A 14,460-nucleotide genomic window follows, 5' to 3' on the forward strand; every position below is an offset into this window, starting at 1 on the left:
ACCTATGCCACATTCATTGTTAAAATGTTGTAAGAGTGCCATCGCAGAGTGGATGTAAAGCTTAAAAAGACGAGGAGAAAAGCATGGGCATTGGGCTAATTTTAATATTTCCCAAACTAAGTGTTTTTGATGATAAATAGGTGCAAGGGAGTGCAGATGAACATGTACATTTTTAACCAGCAGAAGTATAGGTGATGGCTAGAGGTTTTCTTTTAACTCAATCCCGACCGCCCACTGATTTTAGACATTAGCGGGTCTTAAGTCTGCAGCAATGTCTTTTGACATCACTGCAGTTTTCTTCTACTCCTGCTTTTATTGGTTTATCACCCCTTCTTCCTTCTCTGATCCTCACAGTATATCGCTGAAGATCTATAGACCCAGCGGTTGCGTGATTGCCGTGTATGTAGGGGTTAATCAGAGCTGCTGGGTCTGATCGACCGAGTCCAACTCTGATAAAACATATGCCCACCAGAGGGTTGTTTCCCCCTTTAACTGGGGCTTATTTACTAAGGCTCCAGCTGCCGCATTTTCGTCGGGTTTCCTCTTTTTATTTGTACTTATTCCTATGTATTGCAAAATATGCAGTTAAAATTGCACAGAAAGAAAGCTATGACCCTTAAACCTAAAGACCGTGCTGTGACATCCCCTAATAATACACTTGTATCTGCAGATGTGCGCTGACACAGGACTGGATTTATTTGAGTGACTATACCAGCCTCTATATTTAGAGTGGGTCGCTTTGGCTCCTTGCATGTGTAGGAGAACACTATAATGTTGCAGCCAAGACATGACATATAAAAGCTGGGGATGTGAGAGCCTCACAAATAAGGACTGAATCCTCTATTTTTCCTCCCAACCAGTATGAGCACTTCAGAGCAGAGGAGGAAGAAAAAATAAAATCCCACCGTCAAGATGTGGATTCCTCTGTTTACTTCATGAAGCAGACCATAAGAAATGCCTGTGGAACAATGGGTCTCATTCATGCAGTGGCAAACAACAGGGACAAGCTTAGTTTTGGTAAATGTCTTCATGTTTGTTATAACAGAATGTATCCATAAGGTGGCAGTAGAGGACATAAACAACGTTACCTGTTTTATGTTTTATACAATAGAGCAGCAACAACATAGTGGGGGAGATTTTTTTAAATTTGTCTAGGACAGAATTTTGTGCTGGTTTCCACTAAAAAAAACTGACTGCACCTCATTTATAAAAGGTTTTAGAAAGTTTTCTGACTCTCCTACAACTGGTTCAACAAAAGGGGTGGGTTCTGTGAAAAGGGGAGTGGTTTTGCACCAAAAATACTGCTAACCCGTCTGGTGTAAAATAAGCCAACTAATATGAGGTGCAAACTACGACTAGAGAGTCTTATACTATGACAGATTTATCATTCGCACCAGACCCTTATATGAATCTGGGGCAGAATAGTCTAAGTATAGCTCTGTACTGTGTTATCTTACCACACTTTTCATAAATCCGCCCCAGTGTTGTTGGTAGTGTGTGTGGGACCCCCCTTAACTTAGATCAACCTTTTTTTGCTTGGTTTACTTCTCCACAATTATTTCCATCGTAGTAACAGAATAAGGAAAAAAAACAGAGGCTTAAGATCTATCATCTTTGCCCAACAGACTGGAAACTGTAATGTTGTCTGTTGGTTCTGTCAGGATTTGGGCTCTTTACCAGACAAAATGGTGCACTACTTATCCTGGGGTGTTTGATATGAACCTACGATTACATTGTATTTAGAAAACATGTTTTTTAAATGGCTGAATGATAAGATTCCTAGATGATTTTACCTTTCAATTGGACAAAGGACAAAAAACGGATGGAATATGGTTAAAGTGGCCTGATCACATATATATCCCAACTGACATGTGTTTTTTTTCTTTTCCTCTTTCAGAAAACGATTCTGCTTTAAAAAAGTTTCTTGATGAATCGATCTCTTTAACTCCTGAAGAAAGAGCCAAATTTCTAGAAAAAGATGAGGTATGTTTAGTACAGTGTAACTTCTCTGCTGTGTGTAATTGGGGGTTGTAGAATGACATGGGGAGCTGTCATTTTGAGTAGGATTGTTATGTAAGGTCTGGTATTGCATTGATTGCTGCTTTTAGGGCTGTGTAACTGGATGTGTTTATCAAGTACGGTGACACGTGTGCACAATGCACTTATATAGGGGCGTACACTAGTTGTCGTTCATATGACTAGTATATGCAGCCACCATATATGGTCGCATGAATGGGGCCTTAAGGCGATTTTTTTTTTTTTTTTTTTTTTTTTTTTGTGGACTCCTAGCTGATACATTTTATGGCAGTTTTATCAGTTAAAGAGGACCTGTCACCAGATTTTGACCACCATGAGTAACAATGCCTGCTGATAAAGGTTTACAAGTCTTCCCCATATCACCTAAAATTAGCAGCCAGTGGGGCACGGTACCTTAATTATAGGCATTTTTCTGATATGCAAATTAGCTTTTTTGACTCCTGGCTGGTATCTGTAACTCTTCTCTCTCTCAAACTGGCAGTGAACCACGCCCTGTTATTGTGACTGACAGCTCTGTGTATCTTCAAATCACTGCTCTGCCATCTTGTACTTGGTGACTGTCTGCTAATATTCAACTACAGACATCATCTCAGGTCCCTTTTGCCTTCTAATAATAGCAAACTGTACACCATGTATGTGATTACATAAAATCACAGCAGCCTTCATGGAGGATGGAGAGGAGTAGAAGTCCATGAAGGCTGCTGTGACTTCATGTGTTCTGATACATTCATGGGGTACAGTTTTCTATTGTTAAGAGGCTAAAGGACCTGAGATGATGTCACCCTGGTCACATGAACTGTGACCAGTAAGGAGGCATAAGGCATGGGGAGGATTAGATGGGAGGGGCCAACCGTGCAGGACACGCCCCCCTCTGATGCCAGGTAATATAAGATAAAAGGTGGTTTATGTGGATGTAAGTGAAACAATTTTTAGCTAAAAGATGGGTGTCAGTTAGTTAATAGAGCTGTATAGGAAGCTGTTACTAGCTATATATATATATATATATATGCAAATGTGTTGACAGGTTCCCTTTAAACTCTATGCTGTGGTTGGATTTACTTTTGAATAGTAGACCTGGCCGACACATGGGCTGAATGTGCATCAGCCCACAACTGGCATGTGGTCTTTTTTTGTCATAAGTTTCATTCTTGCCATAGAACAGTGATGGCGAACCTTTAAGAGGCCGAGTGCCGAAACGACAACCAAAGACCCTTTATTTATTGCAAAATGCCATCATGGTACGTTACGCAGTAACTTATTGCTCCCTGTTCTATCACCGCTTTAGATCGTATCAGCGTCCACAGGACACTAATAGAGTGGATAAATTTGGTGCATCATTGTAGTTTCTCTCCAGGGTCCCCTGAATAGAAGGAAGCGTAAGGTCTGGGGAAAAGGCTCCAATGGTAATTTAACTCTGTCCACACGTTCTTGCTCCCCTAGGCGTCTCTGGCAGACCAGAATGCATGCTTGATATAAGGATTGAGCACTGCATGTCCTTCCTCGGACTGCAGGAGGAGGCCTTGAGTTTTATCTGGCTATCTCTCTGCTAGGGTGACGGCCTGGGTGCCCACACAGGTTTGCCACCAATGCTTTAACAAATGTTTGTCTCAAACAAAAAATTGGAGTAGCTCTTCACTAACAGTATATGTTACAACTTGTCAAAACATCAAAGTGCTAGCATGTGTTATGTACTGTGCAATGGGAGTGATTTAGGAATGTGGTGTAATAGATGGACATGCTAGTTTAGTTTATACAGTTTCTAATTATACATGATAAATCTGGAAAATAAAACTTTTAAGATTTTTGGTGCAAACTGTGCTCCCCGTTCTGGCACATTTTCATTTGTTATTCTGCCTGACTACACGAACATCTGCAATGTGTACATGGGACTGCTGTGCAGACAGCCTGGTTATTATAAAACTTCATTGTCTAGTCTTGTCCATACACTTCCTCACAAGAAGAGATCATTAGTGCTCTGACAGCTCCCTGTACATGGTGCAGCTGCATACAGAGGCAGAATTTACATTACATTCATGTTTTGGCACTTGGTAACATATACTATTTACTTTAGCTGTGAGCCTCTTATTATAAATTTCTTACTCTCCGACTTTGCTTAATATATGGTAATGGAAAAAACATATGCGTGTATACTGTATGTTTTAGAGTTGTAATATATCCTGCATCTATCCCATGAGTTATAAGATCGTTTTGTTGACTCTTCAGCCATGGAAAATGTTGCGTTTTGGCCGTGTACATGCCTGGTATTCCTGTGGTCCAATTTATTGCAGTGTAGCTTAAACAAGTATTTCTGGAGCTATTAACAAGATTATTACTGTGCTGTTCTCCTATTTCAGAGTATTCGGGTTACACATGAGAGCAGCGCTCAGGAGGGACAGACTGAGGTAAGACTTGGTATTTATTGTGTGTTCTGTGCCCATTTCTGTCTTGCCAATTTTCAGGGAACAGACTTGACACTGATACGATCTATTCACATGTAACCAAAACCCTTGTGTGGGAAAATATTGGTGAATAGGAATTTCTTGTAAAATCATCATTCCGCTGCTATGTAAATATTTCAGAGCATCACATGACCTAAAATCCGAGTTTAGAATAAGTTCACAAACAATTTCTGACTTGAATACAAAGATTAAGACATATGCTATTTATCGATGTGGAACCTGGAAACTGATCTCTTTTCAGGGATTGGCTCAGATGTCACATGCACAGGGTATTTGATGTCATCGCTTCCAATGACATTACGTACCTTGTGCATGTGATGGCTGATAAATTCCTAGACCTCAGACGTCACCTTTAGCTCATCAGTTTCCATGCAATAAATGCCATTTATTCACCGTTATTGATTTGCGGTGGTATATTTGAACTATGTTGACGGCAATGGAGGGTAAAAAATTCTAGACCCAAGTTTTTAAGCGGTGCGGTATTTATCTTCTGGTGTATTCCCTGTATGCACAGCTTCTGTGTTTTTGGATATCCCATTAGAGGTCGCATTGATGCTTGTACAATCGTCTTAGATGATGTCACACTAATGCCGGAGGGGTCCAGTGACATCAGTGAAGTCAACCCGGAGCAGAATGAGTTAATAGGCATGCAGGAAAGAAGCTTTGTGTATCATATCTGCATGTTTGGTAATAGTTATTTAATGGCTGTTTCTGATACATCATTGCTAAATGTGATCTCTACCAGCTCCCATCCCAGGTAAAAAAAATTAAATTAATAAATAAAAGTAAAAAAAAAAATCATTCTAAAAAATAAAAAAGGCAAAAATGGAAGTGTTTGACACCTCACAACCCGTTTTTTAATTTCCCCTCTTTACAGAGTTCATCCTCGCTTGAATAGAAGTTATTCTATAACAAATATTAAATGATGGGCTTCTTATACCATAAATACTAGCCTTCGCCCAGAGTTAAACATTCAATTGATTCTCTGCGAATGTTTGATGATGACGACTCTCTAATATCCCAGAAGACCTATTTCCTCTCCTATTGTGTGACATTTTTTTACTGCTAGCCTGAGAACTAGAAGCAGGAACTCCTGAAACTAGTGCTTTCTCACAGCCAGGAAGTCTGCAAGCGTTGTATAGGAAGAAAAATGCAAGTGCTATTCCAGGGTCAGGTCATAGATGTAAAGACACATGGCTCCTCCATGCTGTTTGCTGCCTACTGTACAGAACAGTTCACATGCCTAAGCTGTGGGCAAGAGACCACCTGGTGGGGGGCTCATTGACAGTCTGGGCAGGGAGTCCTGTGTTCTTGATTATGGGAATTTAGGAAATGTATTATGCAAGGGTGTAGTGAATAAATGTACTACATACTTCATACTCCTAAAGAATTCTTTACTGTATTCAAAACAGTTTAGCCATAGTCACATTAGGTGACCTTATGGACGACTGGATGTCAGGCGATGATTGGGCCATTAAATTTGCTACTGGCATCTTCAATGTTTATGTTATAAAAATAATTTTAATGAAATGGATAACATTCCCTGTCCATACCTGTTCATACCTGGGAATACTGCATACAGTACATCATATTGTGTAAATGCCTACCGTATAGGAATACTGTATCAGTCATCCACCAAATCTTAGCTTTATGACAAAGCATATGTCATTAAAAACTAAAGAAATTGTAAACTTAGAGAAAGCTTAAAGCATAACTAGTAAACTTTATCATAGGGAACATATATAGATGAAATCATACATTACAGAGTACAGTCATATGGAACAATAGGATTGGGGGCCCTTCTCACAGCAGCTTACAGTCTACAAGGGTGAAGGGGGTGATAAGAGTTAATGCTTGTGTAATTGTCCAGCCATTCTTTATTATAATAATAACCTTTATTTATCAAGCACCATCAAATTCTGTAGCGCTTAACAAATCATAGAGGACATGTACAAATATAATACTACATTACAGAGTACAAACAGCCATAACAGACAGGGGGAGAACACAGGATGGATTAGTAAATAGAGTTGACGTTTCATGCAGTTAGTGATAGGCTTCATCTAATATGACTGGCAGATTGAAGAGGACAGGTTGGGCAATAGACTGAGATGAGAAAAGAGAGGTAGGGAGGTGCAGTATTATGCAGAGCTTTGTGGATCAGGATTATTATTTTCAACTGGATTCGGAAGTTTATAAGGGAACAAAATAAAATAGTTATAATAATATTATAATAAATAAAAAAATCAGCCGCCATCTGATATACAAAGTCCAAGGAAAATGGTACTAATAAGAAGCCTATAGTTGCTATCTGGTGTTTCCCACATAACAGAAGGGAGGAAGATGCTGGATTGGTTAGTAAAGGGAGAGTTGAAATTTCATGCAGTTAGTGAGTGTAATAGGCTTGCCTAAAGAGATGGCTTTTGAGAGCACATTTGAAACTTTAGCGATTGGGTATTAGTCTGATCGTTGGCAGATCGAGAGCATGGGTTGGGCAATAGTCTGAGAGAGATAGGAGAGATAGGGAGGTGCAGAATTATGAAGAGCTTCCGTGTAGTGTTTGGTCTGAAAGACAAGCCTGGCTGCTGCCTCCCCTCCCTAGCATTAAAAGACTAGCTCAGACACAGGCACTTCCTGTCAGAAAGCAGCGTTCAGAGACTTTCTCTACAAGATAAAGACAGGTCTGGAGGGAGGCATATAACAGAGCTGACTCTGTGTGTTAAACCCCTTTAAGTTTGAAGAGAGATTCCATGATGTTAGAGACAAACACTGGTGTTCTGAAGTGAGGGTATATTCGGCATGAAGATTATACTGGAAACCAAGTCTGCTGATAGTTTGTCCGATCGAGGCAGTATAGAGGGAGAAGAGGACCTAGAATTGAGCCCTAAGGAACCGCAACAGGGAGTGGGGAAAAAGAATACACTGAAAATGCGGTCAGAAATAGGAAGGAAACCAAGAGCACAGTGTCCTTTAGGCCATGAGAGCGAAACATCCTGAGGAGAAGCTGGTGGTCAACAGTATCAAACACTTCTGGGAGAAAGAGAAGAATGAGCAGGGAATAGTCACCTTCGGAGTGCAAAGTACAAAAACCACTATTCTCATGAGTGTTCTGTATTTTAGCTGTACACGAAAGACACTTTCAGGGGAAGTGAGGGAGTAGTACAAATAAATGTCAAGTTATTTTTAAAGGAATTAAAAATAAGTGACCTTTGGTGCCAAATGGGGGATGGGGCTTGTGACAATGTAAACTTTTCTATCAGTGTCTACCAATTAAGGGGAGTTTTTTTTAGCTCACTAGTCACATTTTGGGATAGGGCACTTCATAAGCTTTCTGGACTCATTTTTATTTTCTAAAAGTCTTTCACTTGGTTTCTTATGCATCAGGTGTGTGGTCTTCATGTGGTTCCCCATTTTTCCCATCACCCCTTTTTACACAATGTTTGATATCTCATTGAAGGGTGTACTAGCAGCCATGGTCTTTCCTTTGGTGCAGCAAGAAACTTAATTGCATATAGTAGAGAGAAGTGGAGATTTCACTAACATGACATACAGGAGCAGATTTACTTACCCGGTCCTGTTGCAATCCTGCGGTGCGTTGTCCGACGAGGATTCAGGTCTGCCGCGATTCACTATGGTCGTGCGTCCAATTTCCTGCATGTGTCGCTTTCGCCGAGGTCCGCCTGAGTTCACCTTCTTCTTCCTGGTGCATGTGAGTGTGTGTCTTGAGACACAATTCTAGATGTTAAATCTTGCGCGTTGTCCGAATCCGTCGGGTTGTCTGACTGCCATCTCCCCCATTTCTGTTGCGTGCAAGCCGCGCCGATTCGCCAAAACGCGATTGCGTGCGCCAAAATTCCCGGGGCAATTCAGCTCAACGGAAATTGTCGGGAAATGCCTTTTTATTTAACAACACTCAAGAGATGACACTTTGAAACTATGTACTGTAGTCAATGTACAATTTGTTTGACAGTGTGAATTTGGAGCACCCATTAAATGAACCTTATGGATCGGGTACTCTTTCAAGCAGGGCCCTATTGTTCCATTTGACTGTTTATACTCTGTAATGAAGTATTTTATTTGTATATGTCCCCTATGACTTGTAAGGCGCTATAGAATATGATGGCCCTATATAAATAAAGATTAATATTATTACCTCAACACACAACCAGTATCTGAACTGGCAACAAAAGCTACTACAACCATATGTCAAAATGGCAGAATAGTACTCAGTGTCGATATTTTTTGTGGCCACTTTTCCTTTCTAGTCGTAGTGGCATGGAGTTCACTAGAGTGTCACAAGATTCCTGTTGTACTCCACTATGACAACTTTATAAAGCTGGTGGATGATAGGGACCTTGCCTCCTCCACCTTCCATGTGAGGAAGCCCCTATAGATTTTAGGTTTGGAGGCATGCTTGGCCAGTTAAGCACCTTAACCCTCTGTTTCTTTAAAGAGAACCCATCAGGCAAAATAACCCCCCTAAACTAAATAGATTTTCATAAACTGCCATTAGAAAGCATTGTCTCTATCCCTTCATTGTCCCTCTACATGCCTGTAATCCTAAGGTCCTAAAGCTGAATGCAAATGACCTGTGAAATGTCCAAATGGGTCAGTGCATGACTGACAGCCTGTATAATAGTGTGCGGTATAATGGTGTAAGCAGGGCCGCATCTGCCATGAGGCGAGATGAAAATCTCGCTTCAGGCGGCAGAATGCGGCTCCCTGTAAAGGGCGGCGAAATTCGCCGCTCTAAAGTGGGCGATTCGGGCGTCCATTAACGCCCGAATCGCCCACCAGCTAAATAAATCGCGCCTGTCTCTTTAAGACACAGGCGCGATTTATATGCGGAGCGACGCAGCGCCTTTCCGGCAGCTGCGTCGCTCCGTTCTAAGCAGTGACACAGGCGGCACGACCTCATGCCGCCTGTGTCACTGTGCGGAGCCGCGGCTCACGGGAGAGCCGCGTGAACACCGGAGCCGCGGCGAGGGAGCAGCTGCCTGCAGGTGAGTATGATTTTTCTTATTTTTCATGTATTTAATTAATTGTGGCTAATAATTAATACTGCGGGGGGGGGGGACGCTATATATATCATATGGGGCCAGAATTATTTTAAACTGGGGGGGGGGGGGGGGGGAGGGATCATGGAATGCTATTTTATTTGGGGCTATAATTATTTCTTACTGGGGGGGATGCAATATATATTTATATTATTTGGGGCTATACCGTAATTATTTTATACTGGGGGGAATGCTATATATATATTATTTGGGGCTATGATTGTTTAATACTGGGGGGATGCTATAGATATTATATGGGGCCAGAATTATTTTATACTAGGGGCGGGGGGGGGGTGTTTCTGTATATTTTGGGGATTTGGGGCTATAATTATTTTATACTGGGGGGGGGGACGCTATATATATTATTTGGGGCTATAATTATTTTATACTGGGGGGGACGCTATATATATTATTTGGGGCTATAATTATTTTATACTGGGGGGGATGCTATAGATATTATTTGGGGCTATACTTATTTTATACTGGGGGGGGGATGCTATAGATATTATTTGGGGCTATACTTATTTTATACTGGGGGGGGGGATGCTATAGATATTATTTGGGGCTATACTTATTTTATACTGGGGGGGGATGCTATAGATATTATTTGGTGCTATAATTATTTTATACTGGGGGGGATGCTATAGATATTATTTGGGGCTATAATTATTTTATACTGGGGGGGGATGCTATATATATATATTATTTGGGGCTATAATTATTTTATACTGGGGGGGGGATGCTATAGATATTATTTGGGGCTATAATTATTTTATACTGGGGGGGATTCAGTATATATTACATGGGGCCAGAATCATTTTATACTGGGGGGTGCAGTATATATTATATATCACTATATCACTAAGCTGTGGGGGATGTATATGGGATACAGTATATTACTAAGCTGGGGGGGCTGTATATGGGATACAGTATATTACTAAGCTGGGGGGGCTGTATATGGGATGCAGTATATTACTAAGCTGGGGGGCTGTATATGGGATACAGTATATTACTAAACTGGGGGCTGTATATGGGGTACAGTATATTACTAAGCTGGGGGGCTGTATATGGGATACAGTATATTACTAAGCTGGAGGATGTATATGGGATACAGTATATTACTAAGCTGGGGGGGATGTATATGGGATACAGTATATTACTAAGCTGGGGGGCTGTATATGGGATACAGTATATTACTAAGCTGCAGGGGCTGTATATGGGATACAGTATATTACTAAGCTGGGGGGGCTGTATATGGGGTACAGTATATTACTAAGCTGGGGGGCTGTATATGGGATACAGTATATTACTAAGCTGGGGGGATGTATATGGGGTACAGTATATTACTAAGCTGGGGGGATGTATATGGGGTACAGTATATTACTAAGCTGGGGGGCTGTATATGGGGTACAGTATATTACTAAGCTGGGGGGCTGTATATGGGATACAGTATATTACTAAGCTGGGGGGCTGTATATGGGATACAGTATATTACTAAGCTGGGGGGATGTATATGGGGTACAGTATATTACTAAGCTGGGGGGCTGTATATGGGGTACAGTATATTACTAAGCTGGGGGGCTGTATATGGGATACAGTATATTACTAAGCTGGGGGATGTATATGGGATACAGTATATTACTAAGCTGGGGGGATGTATATGGGATACAGCATATTACTAAGCTGCGGGGGCTGTATAAGGGATACAGTATATTACTAAGCTGGGGGATGTATATGGGATACAGTATATTACTAAGCTGGGGGATGTATATGGGATACAGTATATTACTAAGCTGTGGGGCTGTATATGGGATACAGTATATTACTAAGCTGGGGGGCTGTATATGGGATACAGTATATTACTAAGCTGGGGGGCTGTATATGGGGTACAGTATATTACTAAGCTGGGGGGCTGTATATGGGGTACAGTATATTACTAAGCTGGGGGGCTGTATATGGGATACAGTATATTACTAAGCTGTGGGGCTGTATATGGGATACAGTATATTACTAAGCTGTGGGGCTGTATAAGGGATACAGTATATTACTAAGCTGGGGGATGTATATGGGATACAGTATATTACTAAGCTGGGGGGCTGTATATGGGATACAGTATATTACTAAGCTGGGGGGGCTGTATATGGGGTACAGTATATTACTAAGCTGGGGGGCTGTATATGGGGTACAGTATATTGCTAAGCTGGGGGCTGTATATGGGATACAGTATATTACTAAGCTGGGGGCTGTATATGGGATACAGTATATTACTAAGCTGGGGGGATGTATTTGGGATACAGTATATTACTAAGCTGGGGGGCTGTATATGGGGTACAGTATATTACTAAGCTGGGGGGCTGTATATGGGATACAGTATATTACTAAGCTGGGGGCTGTATATGGGATACAGTATATTACTAAGCTGGGGGGCTGTATATGGGGTACAGTATATTACTAAGCTGGGGAGCTGTATATGGGATACAGTATATTACTAAGCTGGGGGGGGCTGTATATGGGATACAGTATATTACTAAGCTGGGGAGCTGTATATGGGATACAGTATATTACTAAGCTGGGTGGCTGTATATGGGATACAGTATATTACTAAGCTGGGGGGCTGTATATCGGGTACAGTATATTACTAAGCTGCGGGGGCTGTATAAGGGATACAGTATATTACTAAGCTGTGGGGCTGTATATGGGATACAGTATATTACTAAGCTGTGGGGCTGTATATGGGATACAGTATATTACTAAGCTGTGGGGCTGTATATATGATATAGTATATTACTAAGCTGGGGGCTGTATATGGGATACAGTATATTACTAAGCTGTGGGGCTGTATATGGGATATAGTATATTACTAAGCTGGGGGGCTGTATATGGGATACAGTATATTACTAAGCTGTGGGGCTGTATATGGGATACAGTATATTACTAAGCTGGGGGGCTGTATATGGGATACAGTATATTACTAAGCTGCGGGGGCTGTATAAGGGATACAGTATATTACTAAGCTGGGGGATGTATATGGGATACAGTATATTACTAAGCTGTGGGGCTGTATATGGGATACAGTATATTACTAAGCTGGGGGGCTGTATATGGGATACAGTATATTATATGTATATAGATTTTATCCCTATATAATGAAGGGATGTGTTATATGTGGGGAGAGTGCGGTCAGTTGTGTTGTGAGGGGTATATATTATTTAGGAGCACAGTGTTGTTTTCCAGGAGACTTTATACTGTATGTGACTGTGGTATTTTTAGGGACGCCGGGTGGAGATGTGCTGCACAGAGCTGAAGATATCTGGTAGTGAATTCAGCCGCGATACGTCATGGATTGGAGAACCCGGAATAAAGTCCTCCTGATGGAAGAGATTGTCATCTATAAGGTACTAGATGCCACTAATGCCTCTCAGATCCTGTAGTCAGTCACACAGTGGCAGGGAGCTGTCTGTAGGATTGTTAATTGTTAGTAAAGTTTAAGGATTTACTTAACAGGGAGTGGGGGGGGGGCAGCATTTTAATATTCGCCTCAGGCAGCAAATATGCTAGAATCGGCCCTGGGTGTAAGGCTGTACAATGATGTGCTTCCTGGTGCTGGCGCCCCCTGCAGCCTGTGTGTGTATAGGAGAGATACAACTGCTCCAGGCAGCCATGTTATAGCAGAACATGTCAGGTACAGGTGTAGCTGATGTCTGTGTCTCTCACATGTGTATAGCAGATCATGTCAGGTACATGTGTAGCTGATGTCTGTGTCTCTCACATGTGTATAGCAGAACATGTCAGGTACATGTGTAGCTGATGTCTGTGTCTGTGTGTATTAAGAGGATGTCAACACAGACACTAACAATGCTTTACTATACATTACACACAGACATGAGCAGGGGGGGGAGTGGAGGGGTAACAGGGGTGACATCACTGCCTCTGACCATGTGACCGGCCTCATTTACATAATAAAGAATAGATGATTTTATAATGATTAATGTACGAAATAACTAGATAAAGGCTGGGATGGGATCCTTGTGAGCTGCTCCAACAGGTAGTGGTGACAGGACAAGTGACACAGACCTGATGATAGGTGTCTTTTAACAAGAAAGTAGTAGTATTGCAGGTGTGTTTGAAGTCATTATTATGATGGAATATTGACCCCCAGTTATTTAAAAGGGGTTGTCCCATTGTAGCCAGTTAGGCCCTATCCATAGTATAGGGCCTAACTTGCTGATCGGTGGGGGTCTCTCTCAGTGATGGGACCCCCATGGATCACAACAACAGGGGTCCAGTGTATCATCTATATCGGTTCTATAGAGATGAATGGGGCAGCATGCGCAACGGCTGCTCTGGCCATCTCTAGGTCCGATTGAGGTACTTCAAACCCCCTTTCTTGTGATCCGTAGGGGTTCCACCTCTGAGACCCTCACCAAACAGCAAGGTAGATCCTTTGGACAGGGCCTAACTTGCTATAATATGACTACTATGTTATGATGTGACTACCTTTAAGTGAAGCTAGACCACATTTTATTGGATGCTAGTATGCACCAGTCAGCAATGTATGCGTTAACTTGATTGCACACAATCTTGGCGTGACAATGCTTGTTGAACCATACATTATTTCGTGCCCAGAACTCCTATTTTTCACATAGATGTGTTATACTAATATTTCTTCATGTTGCTCACGTGTATAGAAGCTTTAGTTCTTGCGTCCCCATCACATAAAGAAATGCGTGATTTTTCTCCACCAGTGTATGGGTTAAATGATGCGTGATTCTGGTAAAACAAGGTACTACCTTGATGCCTTCAACTCTGTGACACCTGCAGTTTTTTATGTCATAGAAGGCAGGTTTTAAATTTGTGAATTAGAGGACTTGCATATCCTAAATAGCCCAGCCATGAAAATACTCTTG

General features: G+C 41.5%; 1 protein-coding gene across 1 annotated transcript in view; it reads left to right on the forward strand.

The window, feature by feature from the left end:
* UCHL3 (ubiquitin C-terminal hydrolase L3) overlaps nucleotides 1-14,460 on the forward strand; it is a 38,807-nt gene that overhangs the window by 10,555 nt on the left and 13,792 nt on the right. The window contains exons 4-6 of the mRNA XM_072135351.1: nucleotides 861-1,017; nucleotides 1,898-1,983; nucleotides 4,392-4,439. Coding sequence (XP_071991452.1) covers nucleotides 861-1,017; nucleotides 1,898-1,983; nucleotides 4,392-4,439 — 291 coding nt within the window. The remainder of the gene's footprint in view (nucleotides 1-860; nucleotides 1,018-1,897; nucleotides 1,984-4,391; nucleotides 4,440-14,460) is intronic.

Source organism: Engystomops pustulosus, chromosome 2, assembly GCF_040894005.1.
Source record: "Engystomops pustulosus chromosome 2, aEngPut4.maternal, whole genome shotgun sequence".
In the NCBI taxonomy this organism is placed as follows: Eukaryota; Metazoa; Chordata; class Amphibia; order Anura; family Leptodactylidae; genus Engystomops; species Engystomops pustulosus.